Consider the following 27,881-nt stretch of genomic DNA (forward strand, 5'->3'; position numbering starts at 1 on the left):
AGGGGGAGTTCTGTGTGGCTCTATCTATAGGGGGCTGCGTGGCTCTATCTATAGGGGGCTGTGTGGCTCTATCTATAGGGGGCTGTGTGACGCTCTCTACAGGGGGTTGTGTGTGTGGCGCTCTCTACAGGGGGTTGTGTATGTGGCGCTATCTACAGGTGTGTGTATGTGTGGCGCTATCTACAGGGGGTGTGTGGCGCTATCTACAGGGGGTTGTGTGTGTGGCGCTGTCTACATGCGGGGCTGGCGCGATCTACAGGGGACACTGTGTATGTGGTGCTTTACTTTACAGTGTGTGACACAATTATATTCAGGGGCGCAGTGCATGGTGATATTATATTTAAGGGCTGCAGAAATGGATCATGGCCAGGAGAAGTCGTCATGAGCTCTGGACCGGATGGAGAAGAAAAGAGGAAAAAAAACTACTAGCATCTGAGACGTCGTCACCTGTGAGTCACTGGATTTGTAGAGAATCTGTCCCCTCTCCTGACAGATTTATTATAGGAAATCCTTGTATTCCACATAACGTCTTTGTGCAGTCCAGGACTGATAGAAAAATTGGTGTTACCATTCGCCTTGTCAGGAGGATGTGTCCCTGCACAGTGTGATACTGTCAGTAATAGGGACACAGCCCTGTGAAAGGGGAATCGTAACACCCATTTGTTAATGCTTGTGCAAAAAGGTAGTGTTAGCAATAGTTACGGCGTGGCAGGGTGGCGGTGGAGAAGGGGGGCCCAAGTTTAGGTAACAGCCCAGGGCCCATGGTCTTCTTAATCTGCCACTGATGGGCACTTGGTGTTTTCAGGGGGGTTTGACAAAAAGAACCCCTGACAAATGAAATCCATCCGTTTTTTATAACTGGCACTAACGACAAAGAGACGCACTGGAAATGGATGAAAATTTGGAGACATACTGATGTAAAACAACCATGAAAAGGTGATCATGAAAAACCATGACAGTTGATCAGTTTTTAATTGCCATTTTTAACTGTCGTGGGAAAGTAGCCTTAGGCTACATTTATGAATTTCATTTCTCAGGTTTTTTTTTTTTGTCCAGAACCCTTGAAAACACCCCAATGCCCATTTACATAGTGTCGCAATGCCCCTGTAGATAGTGCCCACATAGATAGTGCTAGTGCCCACATAGTGCTACAGTGACCACACAGTAGATTGTGCCACAGCGCCCACCTATAAAGTGCCATAGTGCCCACATATAAAGTGCCAGTGCCCACATAGTGCCAAACACAGTGCCCATGTACATAGCGCCACAGTGACCCCTCTAGACACCCCCATGTAGATAGTGCCACCCCCCTGGAAAATAGCGCCACACCCCCCTAAGTAGTACCACACACACCCCTGTAGATGGTGCCACACCCCTGTAGATAGTGCCACATACTCCCACGTAGATAGCACCACACCCCCACTCTTTAAATACGCTACACCCCCTTCCATGTAGATAGCACCATTGGGGTTCCCACTAGGAACGGAATACCCAGCCAGAGCGTTCCCGACGCTCTTGTCGGGGATTCTCTCCTGCAGGAGCCCCTGACGTCACTGTCTATATATGGATAATGATGCCAGGAGTTCCTACAGGAGCAGAATCGCCGGCCAGAGCGTCGGCAACGCTCTGGCCGGGGATTCCGTTCCTGGAGGGAATCCCTGACGTCACTGTCTATATATGGATAATGATGCCAGGAGCTCCTACAGGAGCGGAATCATTGGCCAGAGTGTCGGCAACGCTCTGGCCGAGGATTCTGCTTCTGGAGGGAGCCCCTGACGTCACTGTCCATTATGGACAGTGACATCAAAGACTCCCTCTAGGAGCGGAATCCCCAGCCACAGTGTCGGCAACGATCTGGTCTGGGATTCCGCTCCAGGAGAAGCTCCTGGTGTCACTGTCCATATATGATGTCATGGGCTCTCTCTAAGAGCAGAATCGCTGGCCAGAGCGTCGGCAATGCCCTGGGATACCGGGGATTGCCACATCTCAAAGCTTCTAACGTCACTGTCCATATATAGTTGATAGCCCTGACATCACTAATTTTCTTCTAATTTTCTTTTAAACTAGTAAACCTATATAAGGCAGTTCATAGGTGTAATGCTTATAGGTCATTTCATTAAGTGGTCACGAAGAAGGTTATGAATAAGAAGGGAAAATGTGGATAACAGGCATTGAGGCTAGGGAGATATATTTTGAAGAGCCACCACCAGATGGAGTAGATCAACCAATATCTCCAGATTGAGGACACAACTGCTAACCAAGGACAAAGACCTGCATTTTAGACCGAATGGGATACTAAGATGGGAAGGGAGGATATGCTTGTTTCTACTCATCTAAATGTGAGTGCAATAATTAAGCTTCTATAAACAATACACTCTTGGTGCATTAAGGAGGTCCTGTCACCTCTCCTAACATGTCTATTTTAGTGAATACTTGTGAACCCCATCTTGGGCAAATCATCTTGGGCAACTCAAACGCTACATCCAACAGTTCCCTACTTGCACTTCAGGATTAGTTCCCTATTTTAAAACTGTACTCACATTCAGGTATATGTAGTTTGCAATAAGGAGCAAAGTGCCATTTAAACCAGCAGTCTGTATTTTCAACCAGACTCCCCCACAACGTGGCTGAAATCATGACTATTAAGATTTTCTGGAAATAGATCTAAATTAAAATACCTATGCTACCTCAGGTTTTAATATTCATTTATTTAATGTAACTTGAAAATATTATAACTTGAGACCATGTCTAGACCAGGGCTTCTCAACCTTTTTCTACTGGGGCCCTTACCAACCTGTACATGTCACGCCAGGGCCTCACCATTGGTTTAAGTTTCATGCCTTAAAGAGGCTCTGTCACCAGATTTTGCAACCCCTATCTGCTATTGCAGCAGATCGGCGCTGCAATGTAGATAAGAGTAACGTTTTTATTTTTAAAAAACGAGCATTTTTGTCCAAGTTATGACCATTTTTGTATTTATGCAAATGAGGCTTGCTAAAGTCCAACTGGGCGTGTTTAAAGTAAAAGTCCAACTGGGCGTGTATTATGTGTGTTACATCTGGGCGTGTTTACTTCTTTTACTAGCTGGGCGTTCTGACGAGAAGTATCATCCACTTCTCTTCAGAGCGCCCAGCTTCTGGCAGTGCAGACACACAGCGTGTTCTCGAGAGATCACGCTGTGACGTCACTCACTTCCTGCCCCAGGTCCTGCATCGTGTCGGACGAGCGAGGACACATCGGCACCAGAGGCTACATTTGATTCTGCAGCAGCATCGGCGTTTGCAGGTAAGTCGATGTAGCTACTTACCTGCAAACGCTGATGCTGCTGCAGAATCAACTGTAGCCTCTGGTGCCGATGTGGCCGACACGATGCAGGACCTGGGGCAGGAAGTGAGTGACGTCACAGCGTGATCTCTCGAGAACACGCTGTGTGTCTGCACTGCCAGAAGCTGGGTGTTAACGAACAGAAGTGGATGATGCTGATTCGTCAGCATCATACACTCCCATTCCTAACGCCCAGCTAGTAAAAGAAGTAAAAACGCCCCGATGTACACACATAATACACGCCCAGTTGTACTTTTACTGTAAACACGCCCATTTTTACTTTTGCAAGCCTCATTTACATAAATATAAAAATGGTCATAACTTGGCCAAAAATGCTCGATTTTTAAAAATAAAAACGTTACTATAATCTACATTGCAGCGCCCATCTGCTGCAATAGCAGATAGGGGTTGCAAAATCTGGTGACAGAGCCTCTTTAACTAAAAATATATCTCAAGTAATCTTTCCTTTGTCTCCTTAACCCAAACATTAAAGTAAGCATAAAAGGAGTCAATTATGTTGCTAAACCAGAAAAAGCTGTGCAGCTTATGATCACTTACGTCAAAACTGTCTACAAGCTGTGCCCCACCAACAACTGGCATTATGCCATCATTCTTCAAAAGTCAATAGGTGCTCCCGGGAATAGTGTGAATTTTTATATTTCTGTTTATGTTTCTGTTTCCCCCGGGTTCTGAATCCGGCAGACATTGTACTCTAGTGACAAAATGAGGGTCATCATCTATATCTGTGATTCAGTGTAGCTGTGAGCCAGGCTAACCAACTATTTTTACCTTTGTAGGTTGATAACTTTTTCTTTTGTACTAACAAATAACATTAAACACAAGTTGTTTTTTTAATTGAAATAACTTTATTAAAATCACAAAGTAGCAAGAGATGACATGGAATGAGACACCGATCAAAGGCACAGTACACAATACAAAAACATTGCAGAAATTAAGGTCATTGAAGGGGTGGCGCTATGGCCTTGCAGCCCCCTTCAGCAGTAAAGGATTAAATCCAGACTGTGTCCTTATGAAATGCAGCCTTGGTTCACATGTTCAGACCATTTTAAACATTATATCTGATGAAGTATCTCTTATGCTGGTTATATTTAGCATTTCGACGGTCACTAAGAAACTTGCATAATGTATATTATTAAGGGTGTTATCTCACCAATACAACTTATCACCTATCCACAGGATAGGTGATAAGTGTTTGATTGCTAAGGGTCGCTTTGCTGGGATCCACTCTGATCAAGAACATGGGGTCCCGTCCCCTGAGTGAACAGAGCTGCAGTCACACATGCGCGTTGTCACTCCATTCATTTTCTATGGGACTGCCTGAGCTAGCCAAGCGCTGTAGGGTGTCCTATCGGAGGGACCCCTGCGATCAAACACTTATCAGCTATCCTATGGATAGGCAATAAGCTGTATTGGTGGGAAAACCCCTTTAAGAAGAACATTACATAATTCATACAGAAAAGTAAAGCATTGTTCCTATTTATTATGACTTTCCACAACAATTTTCAATAAGTTTTGAAAATGTTTAGATTTACTTCCATTTAGGGCAATGCATAAAGTCAATTTATACCAGAATTTCATGATTAGAAGTTCCACCTACAGATAAATGTAGTTTAAACTTTCATCGTGCCAAAGGAGAAATTGCTTTATTTATTGATTCAGAAGAAGGCTAATATTGTTATATATACAATTAACATACCTGAGTGTTTGCCACTTGAAATGTATGCTTTTATTACATTTGTTCTTAGTATTATTTTACCAGAAGTGTTACATAAAGGCCATTTAGTGCACATGAAAACTGTAAAAGAAAAAAAAAGGCTCCTTTCATCAGGATTCCATTGCTTTTTGAGAGCTAGAATAGCATAGTCTGCAACGCTATTCTTGCCATAAAAAATAACAGAAACTCGACAGAAACCTTGAGAGACTCATTATAAGTCAGGCTTTATTATGATCTGTTTTAAAACAGACCCGTCAAAGCCCTCATGGTCTACGTTAATAATGTAAAACATGGCGCTTATGTAATTAGTGAACAGAACCTTATGAAAGTTATGCATGAATTTTGCAGGCCTGAAGATTTCAAGATCTCTGCTCCTGTGTCCCTATGACAACACTCCCTGCCTGGGCTCTTGTACGTTCAGTGTTATCATGCACAAAATGTTTTGAACCAAATCACCATCCACATCCGTTTGCACCAGTATACACTTAAAACTGGCCTATTCAAGTAAGATATGATGTAAATATTGATGTGGATGGTAACTTGGATTCGTACAATGTCCCTATGACAAGACTGAATTAGGGCGAAACAAAGACAAAGAAGGGTTGTCACAGGAAGTGGGACACAGGAGCCAGTCTTACTGCACATTTCAGGCTTGTTATTTCAAGCACTTACAAAAGTAAATAATTAAAAATGTGTATTTACATTTTTAAGTGACTTTTATAAAACACTTTTGGTATTTCTTCCTTAATTCAAAGCTTTATAGACTATATTAAGCATTTGAAATAGTGGAAACCTATAATTTAACATTAGAAGCTAAAGCCAAACATATAAATTCGGTAGGAAATGTCAAATAAGCGGTGTATGTGATTCCTGTATCTTCATTCTGCTGCCTAGCTTGTGGCTCAGAATTACTTCTTGTGAACGAAGGCAAGTGTTTTACGCAAAAAAGGCAACCTGCAAACACTGTATTATCAATATTAACTAATGTGTATAAAATGTGTCTAATCATATGAAAATATGTGTATCTAAATAAAAAATGATCAAATCTTAAAACATAGTGGACACAGGTACAGAAACATTGTTGGAAAAAGCAAGATAGTAAACACTATAATAATGAATAAACCACTTATGCTATACAGTAGCTGCGCAAGGTCAGCGGCGATGGTGTGGTTTCACACTGTATCCCTACTGACAACATTGTGAGCGGCTGGGTCACATTTCCTGAATGCTGTCTGACAACTTTACGTTTGGTCACATAGAGATGTGTCTTTAAGGCATTCTTCACCATTATAAATGGCTGCATTTTACAAATGGCACTGTAGATTTAATTCTTAAAGGTGCTACTAATAAAGAGAATGGTATGCTTTGTTTTTTTTTGCCTAGAGCACTAAAGATGGGTCAGTTGCTGAGCTATAAGGTATTCAAGTGCCTAGTGGGTATAAAATTATGGAGCATAAAACCCAAATATATCAAACAGTGGGGCTCTCCATAAGGGTCTGTCTCTCTAAATCCAATCTAGAGATGTATAGAATCGGAGTCGCTGTTACATCATGACTCTTGTTAGAACATAGTGGTAGCAGTAGATAGCACCAGTATGCTATGCTAACCTTAACATCTTTGGAGATTCATACTTTCTATCGATAACTGCATTTTGTAAGAACGCAATCTGATTTTACTAGTGGATGACAACACTAATTAAAACCTTAAAATATACAAAGGGTGATTGGTGCGACAAGAAGATGATCCCTATGTTGAAGGACACAGGAAGATTCTGAGAGCCCAGACAATTTGCTTCTCAAGCTCTCACATATAGCCTTGTGCAGACCACGTCATCAGCTCCGAAGACCTGTAACAGTGAACATTTCAGTTACTTTCAATTATTATAATATGTTTTTTTTTTAATGTAGAATTCCATTCAACAAAACAGAGTTGCCGTCTGGTTGTGGTAAATTCAATATTTGCAACTATACAACAATTATAAAACGTACAATTTTTTATTGAGTTATTTTATAGAGCATGGCACCTGCGCCATATTTATAAACTATGAAATATGACTATATTACTGCCACTGTATGACTGGCAGTATAATATGATGCCATAGTCCAGTTTGTGCGGTCTATATAATAACCCTGTACAAAGGATACATCGGATTTGTGCTTACGAGTTTGCTATATTAATGAGGGGTGCTGCCTCTGCCTCACTATTCCTCCTCCTGCCCTCCTCACTGTTTTATGAGAGTGTCTTCTGTATACAAATCTTATACAGTACCTTTAGACCTGTACTATTAATTTGCTGCCCTCAACCAGGGAACATATTACAATGACAGACTTGCTTTGAGGAGTGAAAGAGAAGAGCCACTATTTTGTTAGAGAAGAAACACCAACTCTTGGGTGTAAGAACCCTGCCAAAAACTCCTCCCCATATGTCAGCTTCCTGGCCCCCTTGTGTGTGTGATCTGGAGAGAGCATTTAAAGTTTCGGCATTAGCTTAATGTAAATACAATGTCGACTTCATTTCACATCAGTAAAGGTGACAGTCATTTTCACATTGACAATTTGCTAAATTCCAGAAGTCTTTTTTGGAAACAAATTGGTGGGTGACTTTTGGCAGAAGTGCAAGTCAGTCAGGTTTGGTGATGAGTGAAAGATGTGAAAGTGAATTTTTTAATTAGGAAAAAAAGATAATAAAGGCAATTTTGGAGATGAAACAATATTTCAGACCAGGGTTTTAATGAGCGAAAGAACAATGACCTCTTTGTATATGGATAACGTTAATGAGAGTTTGGTCAGGAAACAAAGAACTTGTGTTAATATGATGTTCTTATTGACCGCAGTGTCTGGCCTGCTCATCACTATATACTAATGAGGTGCATTAGTATCGCTGAGTGTAAATGCAGCCTGTGTACAATGTCATTTAATGATTCCTCTGTCATACACAACAATGGGTGCCAGATATAGCACTTTGTACTCTGCCACTTCTACATAGACTCATTAGTAGAATAAAGTACACTCTTTCACTAGGAAATATGTTAACACATATTTATGCTTACTTTCTTTTAAAATTAATCTCATCAAATATGCAAATATCACCAGGGAATGTGTGGCCGGCTGAACAGTTTCGTTCCGTGACCGCTGAGAAATGTAGTGATACATGCCACCCATTTCAGTTTAATACATGCCTAGCAAGAGCTGTTCTTTCCTATGTCCATATGACCCGATAGGGCATAACGAAAGTGGGAAAACCCCTCAGGGGTTTTCCCACCAAGTACATTTATCACCTATCCACAGTTGATAAATGTTCTCCAGATTTAAGAAAATAGTGTTTATAATTGTATAATAAAAATGTATACAATTTTGTTTTAATTCCTCAGCATTTTGGAGCCTCTCCTTGCTAACACTGTACACTGTATTCATTTCATTATTTACATTGAGAGTCTAAAACCTGTCCTGCTCAAAGCTGTGGGCTTGTTACAATGTATCAGTGCAGTCAATCCTCTATAAGGCAAAAATAAGCAGCATGTAATAAAAGCATGGCATTCAGTCCTAAGGCCTTCTTCACACAAGGTTTTTGCCTGGCCTTTTAAAGTGGATCTATTATCTCATTATATTTATATGAATATACTTGGGCTTATTGGCTGTAAGTATGAAATCTAAATACTTATCAACAAATTAAAACCTCTCACTGGAAAAGGGGGAGCTGTTTTATTTGATAAACCATTAGCCCCTTAAAAAATTAATTATTTTATAAATATATGTTATTAAAAAAAAATGCAAACATACCTCCAGTCAGGGCCGGCATTAGGGGGGGGGGGGCAAACTGGACAATTTTAGAGGGTCCCCATCCTCCCAGGGCCCCCTGCCCAGTGGCAGAACTGTAGTGGCTGTTACGGGGCCCGCAGCATTGGGGACCTGTGCGGCCCGGCACATAACATTTATGAGCCTGGCGGCACGGTCCCCCTCATGCCCGATGGCATCGCTAGCACCGGGCGTTGCCATGGTGCTAGCGGCTGCCAGATTCAATTGTATCTGCATCCTCAGGATGCAGATACAATTGAATACTATGGCAGAGCAGCTACCTGCTCCGCCATTCACTAGACTGCAGGTCCACATTAGGCCTGCAACCCATAAGATGCTGGGACAGAATTCCTGCGCAAGCTGGCGTGATGATGTCACTGGATCATGTCGACATACGCATGGGTCACGTCTCAGTGTCTCAAGACTGTGGAGCAGCTTCGTCCGTCACTGGAACGGGGCTAGGTGAGTACAATTATTTTTTTTACGTTTCTGGGTCTCTGTGGAACTATCTACAAGAGGGGGTTTGTGGCACTATTTACAAGGGGGGCTATGTGGCACTATCTACAAGGGGGCTATGTGTGGCACTATCTACAGGGGGATGTGTGTGGCGTTATCTACAGGGGGCTGTGTGTGGCACTATCTACTTGGGCTGCGTGTGGCACTATCTACAAGGGACACACCACTTTCTACAGGGGGCACAAAGGGGCATTATTGTTGGGGCACGTTTACTGATGGGGCACTTTTATTGTGTGATGCACTAAAGGATCATTATTACCATCTGGTGCACCATGGATTATGAGTTTTAGAGGTTGAGGTAAAGGTGGGGAGGGTGCTGGAAAAGCGAGAAACCAGCATATCTGTGTGTCAAATTCTGCAGAGACGAGTTGTGCCTGGAATAAATCGGGGCCAGGTGGAGAAAAAAATGGAACTTAAACTACTCTAATCAGACAAAACATCACCTGTGAGTCACTGGATTTAATGTGCTGTAATCACTTATATCGTCTACAGGGCCCCTGTGGATAATGTTTAACTGGCATCTACCACTATATGGTCACTACATGGTGGTAATATTGGTTTTTGTATAGTGGTTTTTATTCAGTATCAGTATGGGGGTATTATTCAGTCTATGTGGTTATGGTGTGGCGGTATTATTTGGACCTTATATTGTTTTTATTGGTAATATTGTTCATATAATAGTGAGTTGTGTTCAGTAACAGTATGCAGGAAATATGTAATCTGGTATAGTGGTATGATTTAATAACTGTACATGTATATAAATAATTTTTTTGTGAGAGAGGGGGACATATGCTTTTGGGACTTGCAACACTCCTGGGCGGCGCTTGAAATCAATGATGCAGTTCTCTGCACTTGGCAGTCAGAACTGAATTAATTATTGATACAATAATTCAGCATTTGGGGCGCCACTCTTAACTTTGCCACACTTTGTCTAACACCGTCCCTGCCTCCAATATAAGTGTACATTCACTATTCAAATGAGTTTGCTCCTTGCAGGAGTCGGCTCCTGAACTTCTGGGTAGGGGTATCCCGGAATCCCCTGCATCCTCCCGGCATCACCCATGGCAGCATCCAAGTTCAGAATGTGAGATCTTGCGTTCTGTCTCGGGGAACGCTAGCTTCTGTATTAATATAGCACTTACCAATCAGTAACTGCTACATTAATGCAGCAGTTAGTGTTCTTTGAGGCAGAACGTGAGCTCTCGCGATAACCAGCGAGATCTCGCGTTCTGAGCTTGGATGCTGCTGTGGAGAATGCATAAAGTCTAGTAAAATATGAGAAAGTCTACATATACAGCGTTTTGATTAGTGGTCTTTTTGTACTGTTTATGGGGTCAGTGACATTTTTTCAAAACGCAGCATGCTTTAGGTATGGCTTTTCTTTATGCATGTTCAAAATGTTACAAAATAAAATATGCCAACAGAAACGCTTGTAAAAAAACCGCAATTGGTGTCATAGTCCGGCTTCAACTGCAAAGGGGAGACATTTCCTCAACCTGTTGCAGGTGAAGCTCTGTTGGATCTGGTCATTTCTAATAATGCAGATCTTGTTGGGAACGTCAATGTTTGTGAAAACCTCGGTAACAGTAATCACAATATAGTTACATTTTACCTATACTGTAAAAAACAAACGCAGGCTGGGAGGGCAAAAACATTTAATTTTAAGAAGGCCAATTTCCCCAGGATGAGGGCTGAAATTCAGGATATAGACTGGGAAGAACTAATGTTAAATAATGGGACAAATGATAAATGGGAGATTTTCAAATCTACTTTGGGTAATTATAGTGCAAAATTTATTCCTACAGGTAACAAGTATAAACTACAAAAATTAAACCCCACGCATTCTGTAAAAATTAAACCCCACGCCTTCTGTAAAAAGGGCAATACATGACAAAAAAAGGGCATTTAAAAAATACAAATCTGAGGGTACAGCTGTAGCCTTTGTAAAATATAAAGAGCTTAATAAAATCTGTAAAAAGATAATAAAATCAGCAAAAATACAAAATGAAAGGCAGGTGGCCAAGGATAGTAAAACAAATCCTAAAAAATTCTTCAAGCATATAAATGCAATAAAGCCAAGGTCTGAACATGTAGGACCCTTAGATAGTGGTAATGGGGAGTTGATCACAGGGGATCAAAAGAAGGCAGAGTTACTAAATGGGTTCTTCCGCTCTGTATATACAACAGAAGAAGGAGCAGCTGATGTAGCCGCTGCCAGTGCTGTTAATATATCAGTTGTTATACTGAATTGGATGAATGTAGATATGGTGCAAGCTAAATTAAATAAAATAAATGTACACAAGGGCCCGGGACCAGATGGGTTACACCCTAGAGTTCTTAAGAAGCTTAGTTCAGTTATTTCTGTCCCCCTCTTCTTAATATTTAGAGAGTCTCTCATGACTGGTATAGTGCCAAGGGACTGGCGCAGGGCAAATGTGGTGCCTATTTTCAAAAAGGGCTCTAGGTCTTCGCCGGGTAATTATAGACCAGTGAGCTTAACATCAATTGTGGGGAAAATGTTTGAGGGGCTATTGAGGGACTATATACAGAATTATGTGACAATAAATAGTATTATAAGTGACAGCCAGCACGGTTTTACAAAGGACAGAAGCTGTCAAACCAACCTGATTTGTTTTTATGAAGAGGTAAGCAGAAGCCTAGACAGAGGGGCCGCTGTGGATATAGTGTTTTTGGACTTTGCAAAGTCATTTGACACTGTCCCCCATAGACGTCTAATGGGTAAATTAAGGACTATAGGTTTAGAAAGTATAGTTTGTAATTGGATTGATAATTGGCTCAAGGACCGTATCCAGAGAGTTGTGGTCAATGATTCCTACTCTGAATGGTCCCCAGTTATAAGTGGTGTCCCCCAGGGTTCAGTGCTGGGCCCACTATTATTCAACTTATTTATTAATGATATAGAGGATGGGATTAATAGCACTATTTCTATTTTTGCAGATGACACCAAGCTATGCAATATAGTTCAGACTATGGAAGATGTTTGTGAATTGCAGCCAGATTTAAACAAACTAAGTGTTTGGGTGTCCACTTGGCAAATGAAGTTTAATGTAGATAAATGTAAAGTTATGCACCTGGGTACAAACAACCTGCATGCATCATATGTCCTAGGGGGAGCTACACTGGCGGATTCACTTGTTGAGAAGGATCTGGGTGTACTTGTAAATCATAAACTAAATAACAGCATGCAGTGTCAATCAGCTGCTTCAAAGGCCAGCAAAATATTGTCGTGTATCAAAAGAGGCATGGACTCGCGAGACAGGGATGTAATATTACCACTTTACAAAGCATTAGTGAGGCATCATCTAGAATATGCAGTCCAGTTCTGGGCTCCAGTTCATAGAAAGGATGCCCTGGAGTTGGAAAAAATACAAAGAAGAGCAACAAGCTAATAAGGGGCATCGAGAATCTAAGTTATGAGGAAAGATTAAAAGAACTAAACCTATTTAGCCTTGAGAAAAGACGACTAAGGGGGGACATAATTAACTTATATAAATATATGAATGGCACATACAAAAAATATGGTGAAATCCTGTTCCATGTAAAACCCCCTCAAAAAACAAGGGGGCACTCCCTCCGTCTGGAAAAAGAAAGGTTCAACCTGCAGAGGCGACAAGCCTTCTTTACTGTGAGAACGGTGAATCTATGGAATAGTCTACCGCAGGAGCTGGTCACAGCAGGGACAGTAGATGGCTTTAAAAAAGGCTTAGATAATTTCCTAGAACAAAAAAATATTAGCTCCTATGTGTAGAAATTTTTTTACTTCCCCTTTCCCATCCCACTTCCCCTTTCCCATCCCTTGGTTGAACTTGATGGACATGTGTCTTTTTTTCAACCGTACAAACTATGTAACTATGTAACTATGAAAAATGTGTAATTCATTGCAGATTTTTTTCAAACACTGAAAAAATAGTGTGCGTGAGGGAGACCCCGGTGGTCAGGAAATTGCTCTCCAGTTAACTCGTAGGAAATACACAAACATATATATTGTTATATTGCCTCACCAGTATCAGTTCATCTCCTACAAGCTCTCGAGTCCAGAAAGTCTTGGGCCCTGTCCCTTCTACCAGATTCTGCTTACAATAGATCTTATTTTTTTTTTCCCAAACAGGAAAACTCTGGTAAATGGGGAAAAAAGTACATGTTCTGAAAAGTTGAGCATATAGAAAGAAAAAATACAGTATTATTAGTAACATTGTAAATGTAAATGTTAGTAAGCCCTTTACAATTCATATAAATCCATTGAGTGTATCTAATTAAAATCGAACTATCATAAACAAATACTTAAAGGGTTTTCTGGTTTTAAATAGTTCTTAATTACTGTATAAATGAAAAACAATTATACAATTTTCCAATATAACTCTGTGAGCTAAACCGCTTAGACTCCAAACTGATATAGTGTAACAAACTATCAGAGAGTTGCAGGCTTGGACTGACCCACCAGGGAGCCAGTGAATCTCCTGGTGGACCCCTAAACCAAGATGGGGCCGCCTGCCACATTGTGACCTGGCGCCATCCAGGGTCAGGAGCTGAGGAGGCCCATGGAGCGAGGAACAGTAAGTATAAGGATATGGGGTCTGAATATTCTGTTTTTTTTCTGGGGTCAAAATTATTTAGGCGGTCTGGTCTGGGGTCTGATTAATTTAGGAGTCTGATCTGGGGACTGATAAATGTAGAGAGTCTGATCTGGGCTTTGATAAATGATGGGTTTGGTCTGGGGTCTGCTTATTTAATTGGTCTTGTCTGGGTTCTAAATTAATTTGGCATCTGGTCTGAGGTCTGATTAATTTAGAGGTCTGATCTGGGGACTGATAGATTTAGGGGGTCAGGTCTATGGTCTAATAAATTTAGGGTTCTGGTCGGGTCTGATAAATGTAGAGAGTCAGATCTGGTGTTTGATACATTTAGGGGTCTTGTCTGGGGTCTAATTATGTAAGTACTCTAGTCTGGGTTGTAATTTAATTTGGCGTCTAGTCTGGGGTCTGATTAACTAAGGGATCTGATCTGATAAATGTAGGGGTCTGGTGTGGGGTCTGATTATTTAATGGATTTGGTGTAGGGTCGGAATTAATTTCGGGGTCTGGTCTGGGTTCTGTATATAGAGGTCTAATCTGGGGTCTGAATTTTTTGTTGTTGCTATGTAAACTGGGGATTGCTGCAGAAGCATAGTCAATAATATGTCTGGGCAGCAGGAGAAGCCATCATAACGTTCTGGGCTGGATGGAGAAAAAAGGAAAGAGAATGGAAAATAATTATTAAGAATGGTGCTTCATACGCCAACCTTAATATAGAGATAGCTGGAATAAGATGCTCCTAATTGATTAAATTAGGCACATCTTTGCCTGTCTGTGCAACCTTAAGGGAAATCTGCGCCAGCTACGACATGGTGAAAATTTCCGCGATATTTTACACCGGTGTCTGACATAAATGATAGTAAATTTGTTGGGCCGTGGCAGGCCACGCTACTTTTGCTAAGCCCCACCCACATTTAGAAATGTGCCGTGGGCGGCGTATTTATACATCAAAACTCTAAATCTTTGTGCAAATTTCGTCTTTCGATGCATTTGCGACTTTTCTACGTCAGCTGTGAGCCACTAGATTTAAAGAGGATCTGTTGGCTCCCTTGACATGTCTGTTAGGGCTAATTCACTATATCACGGAACGAACATGGACGTGTGAATTAGCCCTAATAGTAAATCCTTGTGTTCCCCATAAGATAACAATTCTCGAGTATCTTTATTTAGAACTCTGTGTTGAGATGTTGATTTGTTATCCCTCCCGGTTATGTAATAAGGCCTGGCCTGCAGTGAGACATTTTGTAACGCAACTAATTAATTTTAACTAAAGAGCTATGGCTGCAGTGCAAAGCAATACATTGAGTTGCATGCAATCTTTTAGACTAGAGCTACAAAAAGTGCCAGTGTAGCTCTAGCCTAAATTACCTACGTAACTGACAGGCCCCCTGCACAGGTCCATGAACAGAGGCACAGCTGGATGTGGACCGTCACCCACATTTGCGGGCCATGCGCTTATTATAAAGTATGTGAGCACAGTCCGTGAAATCAAAAAATAGGACGTCCTATTTTTTATGGATGCTTCCTACGGCCCGGACACCGTTCCATCCGTGCGCCATAGAAAGTAATAGAACTTTATTTTGATCCGCAATTACGGTCCGTAATTGCGGACCAAAATTACGGTCAGGTGCATGGGGCCTTAACATTCCACTTGTCAATAGAATCTATCTTTACACTACAGGCTAATACTGTCAGTGCTTATTGCAGTGTCAGAGTATGTACCCAGTTGTCAATTTATTAATACATTTCCAGGAGGAATAACAGAGGAATGGCACACTGCAGCGTTCTAAGAAAAGGTGCTCCAGAATTGTTATTTCATGGTTAATACAAGAATTTACTAAAATAGACATGTCAGGAGAGTTGATAGCATCTGATCAGTGTTGTACTGTTGACTCCAAAGGAGAAAGTTACGCCTGATCTTGACCGTGTTATTAGGTGTTTCCATGTTCCATTTTTATTTTCCTTTTGTTGATGCTATGGTTTACATATTTAAAGGGAAGGTGTCATGAATTTTTTTTTTTTATCATGTTGCTTTTAATATGATATTGACATAAATTTTATTTATTTGTGTTCTTGTGTTCTACTTTTTACTTTGTACTTACTTTTACTTCTCTATGGGGGCTGCCATAGCATCCCACACAGACCAAAACGAAGTGCGTTCGCACAGCGAAATCTGGCGCCATTTTCATGTGGACCGGAAGCCTGTAGATGACGGCTTCCGGCCATATGTTCAAGGAAGCGAAGGCGCAAGGAATAGGAGCGGAGGCGGCAGCAGCGGCAGGAGCAGGTAATTTATGTTCGTGTATGTGATGTGTGTATTATGTTCATGTATGTTCGTGTTATACTGTGCTGAGCACTGTATCTAATCCTCCTACACTGTGCATTCGCTCAGAAAATGGCGGCACACAGTGTAGGAGGTTTGAAGATTCAAACCCCTCCTTCTCCTGGCACTAGCCAGAATAAGGGAGGGGTTATTGTCTGAGGATACTAGAGAGAGTGTGTCTACCCCAAATTTGCAGCATAAAGCTTTACCACATTGACCATGCTGCAATTTTGGGAACTGCTCCCTCTAGTGGCCAGCACATGGAAATGTTATAAATTATAATCTAATTTATAATATTTCCTGACTTGTGAAAAAATTAAAAAAATTAAAACAATGTGTAATCACTTAAATAATAATTGTTTAACTAACTAAAAAAAAAAAAACATTTCTAGCGACACATTCCCCTTAAGGAAGTGGCGAAGGGCATGACCAAATGAAGTGAAAATTTGCATGCGGTCCCCACTTTAAATTTTGCTCATGACCACAATTCCACTGGTTGGCCTTAAAGTGTAGCTAAACGTTTGACAAACTCCTGACATGTCATAGAGACATGTCAGAAGTTTGGATTGGTGGTAGTCCGAGCACGGAGATCCCCACCAATCGCTAGAAAGTAGCGTCTGAAGCGCTCGTGTGTGCGTTCAGCCGCTTCGTGTCTGTTTGTCTTTTTCCGGAATGAAATGTATCGGTGTACGGACTCAATAGAAAGTCTATGAGCCCGTACTCCGATACATCGGATTTCCGGAAAAAGCCGAACAGACACGAAGCGGCTGAGCGCTCACACAGTCACTTCAGCTGCTTCGTTCTACGGATTGGTGGGGATCTCAGTGCTCAGACCCCCACCAATCCAAACTTCTGACATGTCACTATGAGATGTCAGAAGTTTGTCAAACGTTTAGCTATCCTTTAAGCAACCCAGTTCCACACTGGAGATATTTGTACAGCTATTTAGCTCACATAGCATTGCTAAACTGTACAATTGTATCAACTTCTCAGTCAGGTGTATATATAGGTTTCCTGCCTCTGAATGTAAACAAGAGTGTTCTCATTCACTGATAGCAAACAAATATTATGAAAAGGGGGAGGAATTAAAGCACAAAGTACTGTACATAGAGTTCTTGCATGTCGATATTACATTCTCTTAGACACTGTGTGTGCCACAATATGGTGTGTCCGTGAAGCACCCTATTCTCCCCTGGAAGCAAAGCTTCTGGAGAGGACAAGCTCCATAATACAGCATGTGATGAAGTACTGTATGCTACTATGAATGATGCACATAGTAGGTTATGGGGTCATATTATAAATCTGTAATATGGTCGTGTGCATAAGGCTTAACATACATAACTAAAACATACATACATAAAACATACATCATAACATAAATACATAACTCTGCTGGAACTTTAGATTTAGATAAATAATGTTGTACGGGAAAACAGATCTGCTAAACACAATTGTGGAAGCAGAATAATGAATATATTACGCTACTGGAATTGTAGATGAAGGGTCACACTTGCCATGTTTCCAACACCTCACCATTTAATTACATACCTGAAAATCTAGTCACATAATCCATTTATCCTATCTGATACATTCACAATTCTATTATTTGTCATATTGAAGCCTTCGTTGTCCGTTGGAAAACATCTATAGAAATGTTACGTTTTTGTGTTAGGTCACATATGTTTATTGATCGGAGAAGTTTTGATTTTCCCAATGAATATTTTTTTGGTTTTACAAAATGAAATCTATAGCCCAGCAGCTGCACTGTTCTATGTTCTCTTCCTTTCCTTTTGTTGTGCCCACGGTCGCTGACTGCCAGCATATCACACCTACTGGCAGCCGCGACCATAGGTTACTCTCTTCATGCTGCTGTCTCCTTTCCAAAAGATGCCAGCATACACGAATGCAACCTCCTTACTGAAGCCTGTTAAGCACGCGCTCGTTCCCAGCCTTAAAGGGACAATGCGCGCACCAGTTCAAAGTTCTCTGGCCAATCCCTAATACATCCTGGACTATAAAAAGGGCTCTGCTCTTCCTCTCCTTGCCTGAGCATTGTTGTCTTTCCATGTTAGTTTTAGCAAATGGTCCCTTAGTTGTATCCTGTTCCCAGTGTTCCCGTATCTTGTAACTGTGTTTATTCCTGAGCTGAAGTTTAGTGTTGGAGTTGTGTTTGTTCTATCTGCCATGTCCAGTGTCATCTGTCATGCTAAGTGCCATCTGCCATGTCCAGTTTCATTTGCCATGTCCAGTCTCATCTGCCACGAATCATCTGTGCCAAAGCATCTGCTACATCTCGTGTCTGTCTGGACTCTCACACAGGTAATCTTGTGCTAGGACTTTCATTGACTGTTGTTTGGCCACTCAGCTACGGCGGAGCAGCCTAGTGGGTCCACATGCCCCAGAACCATGACGGTACTCTCAGGCCATGGATCCTGCTGGTCAACCCAAGACAGCAATCCAGTTGATTCAAATGGACATGCATGACCTCTGGGCATGCCAGGATCAGCTCCTACAGGCAGTAAATTCAATAATCACCCCTTTGGATCATCCTACTGCATCTCCTCTGGCTGCTTCCGCTGTTCCACTACCTGTTACCCCTCATGCCTATCCTGGGTCTAAAATTTCGCTGCCTCTACCGCCTCGCTACGACGGGGATCCTAGGGCCTGTAGATGCTTCATCAATCAATGTACGATCCACTTTAGGTTATGTGCCCATCTCTTTCCCTCTGATCAGGCCAAGGTAGCATTTGTTATTTAACTCCTCGCTGGCAAAGCCCTGGTATAGGCGAATCCCATCTTGGCACGAGAAGGCCCAGAATTCTCTGATCTACCTGTTTCTAGAGACTTTCCGTACAGTGTTTGAGGAACCGGGTCGAATATCCTCTGCAGCTGCCTCACTGCTGACCCTCAAACAAGGGGAGTCAACTGTAGGGCAGTAGTCCATCTCCTTCCGTATGCTGGCGGCAGAGGTGGCTTGGAATAATGAGGCCTTGGTGGCGACTTTTTGGTAAAGTCTTGCTTTTCATATTAAGGATGAATTGGCAGCTCGAGAACTTCCTGTTACTTTGGATGCCTTAATACTTCTGGCAACCCGGATCGATATGCAGATCCAAGAGCGCACACTGGAAGTCCATCGGGAGAGTAGATCTTGTCGACTGGCACCAAAATTTCGAAGGCCGCTACTGCCCTGTCCTACTGCACCTCCGGAGGAGCCTATGCAGGTGGATAGACTCCGATTGTCCGACCAGGAATGGCAAAGCAGACGATCGACTGGATTTTGTCTGTACTGTGGCCACAAAGGACATTTTGTACGCCAATGCCCTCAAAAGCTGGGAAACTCCAGCACCTAGGTTTAATTGGACAGACAATCCTAGGTGAATCTCCCTCTACTACAAAATTCTCTCCCAATCTGTCTATTCCTATGTCAACTGTCACCAGTGAAGAATCGCACTGTGTGCCTGCTTACTTGGATTCCGGAGCGGCTGCAAATTTTATCCAGCAGGACTTAGTTAATGGTCTCCACTTGACCACAGTTCCTCTAGTGAAACCTCAGGCGGTCCCCTCTGTAGTTGGACAAACTCTGCCTGACCCTATCATGTCTGTCACCAAAACACTGAGACTAAAGATAGTCCTTCATTCAGAGCTGATTGCTGTCTAAGTCCTATTCAAAGCTATCAACCCGCTCCTGCTGGGATTGCCATGGCTTCACCAACATGCTCCGGTCCTTGATTGGAACTCCGGAGCAGTCCGCCAGTGGGGACCCCGATGTCTGCACTGCTGCCTGCCTCAGGTTCATCCCGTTCTTTCTCCACTACCTCAGTCAATCTCTGCATTTCCTCCACAGTATGGCAGCTACATTGATGTCTTAAGGAGGAGGCAGGGGTCCTTCCTCCTCATCATCCATATGACAGTCCTATTGAGTTGCTTCCTGAAACCCCACTCTCTCGTGGACGGGTCTACCCGATTTCCTTGCCTGAAACCCAGGCCTACTCAGAGAACCAAACAATATAGCGGCTTTAGCAGGCCAAAAGTATAGTCAGTGATTATGTAACAAAAAAAGAAACCACATAAGAATCAGCTGATCAAAAAAATTACACAGTAAAACGGAACATTTAATTAATATATTGGGATAAAAAAGGAAAATTATTATCTCTCCAAATAATGATGCAAAAAATAATAATCAGAGTGTGGGGAGAGTTTTTTTTTTCTTATGTTCATTGAGTTGGCAGAACAAGAAAAACAACTCACCGTAGTATAGTAACAACTCATCCTAGTGTAAAGGATCTGCCAGGCACAGCTTCGGGGTTAACGCCCATAGATAATCAGTCTGCACCTGTTTCTATGTCTGTGAGACTGACTCCATCTTCCACCGCTCAGGGTGGCAGGCTTAGGATTGGGAGAACCTATCACAGCCTGGCCAGACGGAGCTAGCTCCCGCCCTCTGTCTATTTATACCTGCCTTTCCTGTTCCTCCTTTGCTTGTGATTCTTCTAGTTTTTTTCCCTTGTCTGTTTGTCTGTCGTGCACTTATTGAGCGTAGAGACCGTCACCCAGTTGTACCCCGTCGCCTAGGGTGGGTCGTTGCAAGTAGGCAGGGACTGAGTGGTGGGTAGATTAGGGCTCACTTGTCTGTCTCCCCACCCCCGTCATTACATAATCACAAGCCCATACCTAGTCTACCCTGGTCCCTGACACCACTATGGACCCCCTTGGGACCCTGGCTCAGCAAATGCAGGGTCTCTCCCTACAGGTCCAGGCCCTGGCTCAGAGGATCAACCAGCCTGATGCTACCATGGTAGTCCCACCTCAAGTTGCCCGACCAGTTCTCAGGGGACCGGAAGACTTTTCTCTCCTTTCGGGAGAGTTGTAGGCTCTATTTTCGTTTAAAGCCCCACTCCTCTGGTGGGTATAATTATGTCCCGGCTCCAGGAAGGGCCCCAAGAATGGGCCTTCTCCTTGGCTCCTGACGCCCCTGAACTTTCCTCCGTTGATCTTTTCTTTTCTGCTCTCGGACTCATCTATGACGAGACTGACAAGACTGCGTTTGCCGAGAGTCAGCTGGTGACCTTACGTCAGGGTAAGAGACCTGTTGAGGAGTATTGCTCTGACTTTAGGAAGTGGTGCGTAGCTTCTCAGTGGAATGACCCTGCCTTAAGGTGCCAGTTTAGGTTGGGTCTGTCGAACGCCCTGAAAGATCTGCTAGTTAGTTATCCCTCTTCTGACTCCCTAGACCAGGTTATGGCTTTAGCGGTACGACTTGACCGACGTCTCAGGGAACGACGACTTGAACGTCTTGATGTTTTCTCCTCTGACTCCCCTATGATGCCTCCCGAGGTTCCGTTGCTTCGATCCTCCCCGGAAGACTCAGAGGTACCTATGCAACTCGGGGCCTCCGTGTCCCCCCAACAACGTAGAGATTTCCGCAAGAAGAATCGTCTCTGCTTCTACTGTGGGGATGACAAGCATCAAGTGAACAACTGTCCTAAGCGTAAGAATGCAGCCGGAGAACTTCAGCGCCTAAGTGATCATCGGGGAGGTCACTTGGGCGCACAGGTATTTCCCGTAAATATGAAACGTAATAAAATCTTGCTTCCCTTTCAGGTCTCTTTTGGTGGTAGGTCTGCTACCGGCAGCGCCTTCGTGGATTCAGGGTCTTCTGCTAATATCATGTCTGTGGAATTTGCTATGTCTCTAGCTATGCCTTTGATTGATTTGCCTAAACCTGTCCCGGTATTGGGTATCGACTCCACTCCTCTTGCTAATGGTTATTTTACACAGCATACCCCTGTTTTTGAACTCCTTGTTGGCTCCATGCATCTGGAGCAGTGCTCTGTACTGTTAATGCAGGGATTATCGCCCGATTTGATTTTAGGCCTTCCCTGGTTGCAGTTGCATAATCCCACGTTGGACTGGAATTCTGGGGACCTTACCAAGTGGGGTAATGAATGCTTGACGTCATGTTTTTCTGTTAATTCTATTTCTCCCCCTGAGGTGGTGAACACGCTACCTGAGTTTGTTCAGGACTTCGCCGATGTTTTCTCTAAGGAGGCCTCCGAAGTGTTACCTCCTCATAGAGAATATGATTGCGCAATCAATTTGGTACCAGGAGCTAAGCTCCCTAAGGGTAGGATATTTAATCTCTCTTGTCCCGAACGTGAAGCCATGAGAGAGTATATCCAGGAATGCCTGGCCAAGGGTTACATTCGCCCCTCTACTTCTCCGGTAGGTGCTGGCTTCTTCTTCGTAGGGAAGAAGGATGGTGGTCTTAGGCCATGCATTGACTACCGAAGCTTGAATAAGGTCACTGTAAGGAACCAGTATCCCCTTCCACTGATTCCTTATCTCTTTAATCAGGTTCAGGGGGCCCAATGGTTCTCTAAGTTTGAATACCTCGTCATGCCCTTTGGGTTGTGTAATGCTCCCGCGGTCTTCCAGAATTTCATAAATGAGATTTTAAGAGACTACCTGGGGTTATTTCTTGTAGTGTACCTTGATGACATACGTGTGTTTTCCAAGGACTGGTCCTCCCACATTGAGCATGTCAGGAAGGTGCTCCAGGTCCTTCAAGAAAACAAACTGTTTGCAAAGACCGAAAAATGTGTGTTTGAGGTGCAGGAGATACCATTTTTGGGCCAAATACTCACTCCTCATGAATTCCGCATGGACCCCGCCAAGGTCCAGGCTGTGGCGGAATGGGTCCAACCTGCCTCCCTGAAGGCATTACAGTGCTTCCTGGGGTTCGCTAATTATTACAGGAGGTTTATTGCTAACTTCTCGGTCATCGCTAAGCCTCTTACGGATCTCACTCGCAAAGGTGCTGATCTCCTCCACTGGCCTCCTGAGGCTGTCCAGGCTTTTGAGGTCCTTAAGAAGTGCTTTATCTCGGCCCCGGTGCTGGTTCAGCCCAACCAAATGGAGCCATTTATCGTGGAGGTTTACGCGTCCGAGGTGGGAGTGGGGGCTGTCTTGTCCCAGGGTACCAGGTCCCTCACCCATCTCCGTCCCTGTGCCTACTTCTCCAGGAAGTTTTCACCCACTGAGAGTAACTATGATATTGGCAACCGCAAACTCTTAGCCATTGAATGGGCATTTGAAGAGTGGCGCCACTTCCTGGAGGGGGCTAGGCACCAGGTAACGACCACAAGAATCTGGTTTTCCTAGAATCTGCCCGGAGGCTAAACCCGAGACAAGCTCGTTGGGCGTTATTTTTTTACCAGATTCAACTTTGTGGTTACTTATAGGGCTTGGTCTAAAAATGTTAAGGCTGATGTACTGTCACGTAGCTTCATGGCCAGCCCTCCTTCGGAGGAAGATCCTGCTTGTATTTTGCCTCCAGGTATAATCATTTCCGCTATTGATTCTGATTTAGTCTCTGAAATTGCGGCTGATCAAGGTTCAGCTCCCGGGAGCCTTCCTGAGAACAAGCTGTTTGTTCCCCTGCAATTCCGGCTAAGGGTACTTAGGGAAAATCATGACTCTGCACTATCTGGCCATCCAGGCATCCTGGGTACCAAGCACCTCATTGCCAGAAACTATTGGTGGCCTGGGTTGCCTAAAGACGTTAAGGCCTACGTCGCCGCTTTTGAGGTTTGTGCTAGGTCCAAGACTCCAGGTACTGACCAGCAGGCTTACTACATTCTTTGCCCATTCCCCAGAGACCTTGGACCCATATCTCCATGTATTTTATCACGGATTTGCCTCCATCTCAAGGCAAGTCGGTGGTGTGGGTTGTAGTAGACCGCTTCAGTAAGATGTGCCACTTTGTGCCCCTCAAAAAACTACCCAATGCTAAGACGTTAGCTACCTTGTTTGTCAAACACATCCTGCGTCTCCATGGGCTCCCTGTCAATATTGTTTCTGACAGAGGGGTACAATTTGTTTCTTTGTTTTGGAGAGCCTTCTGTAAAAAGTTGGAGATTGATCTGTCCTTCTCCTCTGCCTTCCATGCTGAAACTAATGGCCAAACCGAGAGGACTAATTAGTCTCTAGAACAATATTTAAGGTGTTTTATCTCTGACTGTCAATATGATTGGGTCTCATTCATTCCCCTCGCCGAATTTTCCCTTAATAACCGGGTCAGTAACTCGTCAGGGGTCTCCCCCTTTTTCTGTAATTTTGGGTTTAATTCACGGTTCTCTTCCGTTTCACCTGGTAGTTCCAACAATCCCGAGGTAGAGGTCGTTCATCGAGAATTGTGCACAGTCTGGGCTCAGGTTCAGAAGAACCTAGAGGCGTCCCAGAGCATACAAAAAACTCAGGCAGATAGAAAACGTTCTGCTAACCCCTTGTTTATGGTCGGGGATCTGGTGTGGCTATCGTCTGAAAATTTGCGCCTTAAGGTCCCGTCCAAGAAGTTTGCTCCCCGGTTTATAGGGCCGTACAAGGTCATTGAAGTCCTCAATCCTGTCTCCTTCCGACTGGAGTTGCCCCCATCTTTTCGAGTACACGACGTGTTCCATGCCTCCCTCCTTAAACGCTGCTCCCCGTCCTCGGCTCCCTCGAGGAAACCTCCGGTCCCTGTTCTCACCCCTGAGGGGGCAGAATTCGAGGTGGCCAAGATTGTGGACAGCAGGATGGTCCAAGGCTCCCTCCAGTACATGGTCCATTGGAGAGGATACAGGCCTGAGGAGAGGACTTGGGTACCCGCTCGGAATGTTCACGCTGGGATATTGGTCAGGAGGTTTCACCTTCATTTCCCCAGTACACCAGGTCCACTTAGAAAGGGTCCGGTGGCCCCTTATAAAAGGGGGGTACTGTAAAGGATCTGCCAGGCACAGCTTCGGGGTTAATGCCCATAGATAATCAGTCTGCAACTGCTTCTATGTCTGTGAGACTGACTCCATCTTCCACCACTCAGGGTGGCAGGCTTAGGAGTGGGAGAACCAATCACAGCCTGGCCAGACGGAGCTAGCTCCCGCCCTCTGTCTATTTATACCTGCCTTTCCTGTTCCTCCTTTGCTTGTGATTCTTCTAGTTTTTTTTTTCTTTTTCCCTTGTCTGTTTGTCTGTCGTGCACTTATTGAGCGTAGGGACTGTCGCCCAGTTGTACCCCGTCGCCTAGGGCGGGTCGTTGCAAGTAGGCAGGGACTGAGTGGTGGGTAGATTAGGGCTCACTTGTCTGTCTCCCCACCCCCGTCATTACACCTAGTAGGAGTAACACCCCTACTCAATGGACGACTCCAACCTGTACCCTAGATACCCTATTAATGGCCTAGCCAATTCTTTATAGTGAATATCAGGTACAGAGGTGAGACCTAGATAGGCAAGTGCACAAATAGAAAAAGCAAATCTGTGCAAAAACGTCAAACTGTGCACAACAATGGGTAGGCACAAATGAAGAAAAAATAAATAAAAAATTTACCCAACAAAAAGATGTACTCATACAAAAACATACCACAACCACCAGACGGAGGTTGTGAATGATGAAAAATAAATCAGTATGTCTAGAGAGGTGGCTCTGATTGACTTAAAATGATAGACACAATAAACTGCGTTTTAACGCGTTTCCCCTGAAAATTGTCAGGTTCATCAGGGAACAAAACTAGTAGTCAAAAAGAAATAGTCAAAAAACAGAAATCAATACTTGTAAGACATAAGGCAACAGAGCTGGATGTAAAAAGTCCTACTGGTTCAAGATTATCAGCAATGTACAACAGCAAATAAAACCAATGTATCATATGGGTTGAGGTGCTTACAACCCAGGTTACCGTATGTAGTACGGAGAAGAAGATAACCCCATCAATCCACAGAGAAGCTCTCCAGGCTAGTTCAGTCCTGGATTCCCTCATTGCAGACCGTGATGATAGTGCATGTGGTAGGCCTCAAACCTAGGCCATGTCAGAGTATGCCAACGAGAACCTGGTGAGGGGGTTCATCCGGAAGTCTACTTCACCAGCCGGAGCTGGATTCTTCTTTGTGGAGAAAAAGGATGGGTCACTCCGACTGTGCATTGATTACCATGGATTCAACTAAGTCACGGTAAAAAATAAGTACTTGCCGCTTATCTCTGAGCTTTTCAACACGATTCGTGGAGCTAAGGTGTTCACTAAGCTGGCTCTACGCGGGGCCTATAACTTGATTCTTATAAGCAAGGGTGACGAATGGAACACAGCATTTAACACCCGAGACGGTCCCTACGAGTATCTTGTCGTGCCCTTTGGACTGTTTAACGCTCCAGTAGTGTTCCAAGAGTTTGTGAACGACGTCTTCCGTGATCTTCTGTATGTCTGTGTGGTAGTATATCTGGACGACATATTGATCTACTGACCTGATTTGACGACGCATCAGAAGCATGTACGCCAAGTCTTGTTGCGGCTAAGGGGGGATAAATTACAGTATACGCGAAACTGGAGTAGTGTGTATTTGAAAAGAGGTCCTTGCCCTTCCTGGGTTATATTGTCTCTGATCATGGTCTTCAAGTGGACCCAGAAAAGGTAAATTCCGTCTTGGAGTGGCTACGTCCTCAGGGTCTCCAAGCTACACATAGATTTCATGGATTCGCTAATTTCTATCGTCAGTTCATCCCAAATTTCTCGTCCCTTACTTCTTTCATCTCAGCTCTTACCAGAAAGGGAGTGAACGCTAAGGACTACACTCCTAGTGTGTCTTCACATCTGCTTAGGTTCTTCGTCATCCTGATGTTACTCAACAGTTTTCCCTGGCGGTTGATGCCTCTTCCATTGGTGCTAAAGCACTCATGTTTCAAAAAGATTCTAGGAATAAGGCAATATCTTGTGTATCCTTCTCCAAACTCTTCTCTCCTGCTGAGCGCAACTACTCCATTGGAGATCGAGAATTGCTCGTGTAAAGATGGCCTTGGAAAATCACAAAAATGTAAAGGATCTGCCAGGCACAGCTTCTGTGTATACGCCCATAGGTAATTAGTCTGCACCTGCTTCTATGTCTGTGAGACTGACTCCATCTTCCACCACTCAGGATGGCAGGCTTAGGAGTGGGAGAGCCTATCACAGCCTGGCCAGACGGAGCTAGCTCCCGCCCTCTGTCTATTTATACCTGCCTTTCCTGTTCCTCCTTGCTTGTGATTCTTCTCGTGTGGCTTCCTGGCCCTGCTGCAGCTTCTGAACTATTTGACCCTGCTTCATTCTGACCCTGGCTTACTGACTACTCTCCTGCTCAGCGTTTGGTACCTCGTACACTCCTGGTTTGACTCGGCTCGTTCACCACTCTTGTTGCTCACGGTGTTGCCGTGGGCAACTGCCCCATTTCCCTTATCTTTGTGTACCCTTGTCTGTTTGTCTGTCGTGCACTTACTGAGCGTAGGGACCGTCGCCCAGTTGTACCCCGTCGCCTAGGGCGGGTCGTTGCAAATAGGCAGGGACTGAGTGGCGGGTAGATTAGGGCTCACTTGTCTGTTTCCCTACCCCCATCATTACAAAAAATCTTACATATCTGCAGTCTGCACAGTGACTAAATACTCGTCAAGCTAGATGGTCGCTGTTCTTCGCTGGATTTCGTTTTCTTCTCCACTTCCGCCCTGCAGACAAAAACATTAAAGCCGATGCCCTATCTCGGTCATTTGCAACTGACGCCTCAGAATAAAAACCTCAACACATTATTAATCCTTCTAGGATTATTGC

General features: G+C 43.7%; 1 protein-coding gene across 1 annotated transcript in view; it reads right to left on the reverse strand.

Moving 5' to 3' along the window:
- Nucleotides 1–4,226: 4,226 nt before the first annotated feature.
- CRABP1 (cellular retinoic acid binding protein 1) overlaps nt 4,227–27,881 on the reverse strand; it is a 33,742-nt gene continuing 10,087 nt past the window's right edge. The window contains exons 3-4 of the mRNA XM_075855143.1: nt 13,392–13,505; nt 4,227–6,905 (exon numbers count right to left, since the gene is read on the reverse strand). Coding sequence (XP_075711258.1) covers nt 6,855–6,905; nt 13,392–13,505 — 165 coding nt within the window. The 3' untranslated portion in view covers nt 4,227–6,854. The remainder of the gene's footprint in view (nt 6,906–13,391; nt 13,506–27,881) is intronic.

This window comes from Rhinoderma darwinii, chromosome 3 (genome assembly GCF_050947455.1).
Source record: "Rhinoderma darwinii isolate aRhiDar2 chromosome 3, aRhiDar2.hap1, whole genome shotgun sequence".
Taxonomy (NCBI): domain Eukaryota; kingdom Metazoa; phylum Chordata; class Amphibia; order Anura; family Rhinodermatidae; genus Rhinoderma; species Rhinoderma darwinii.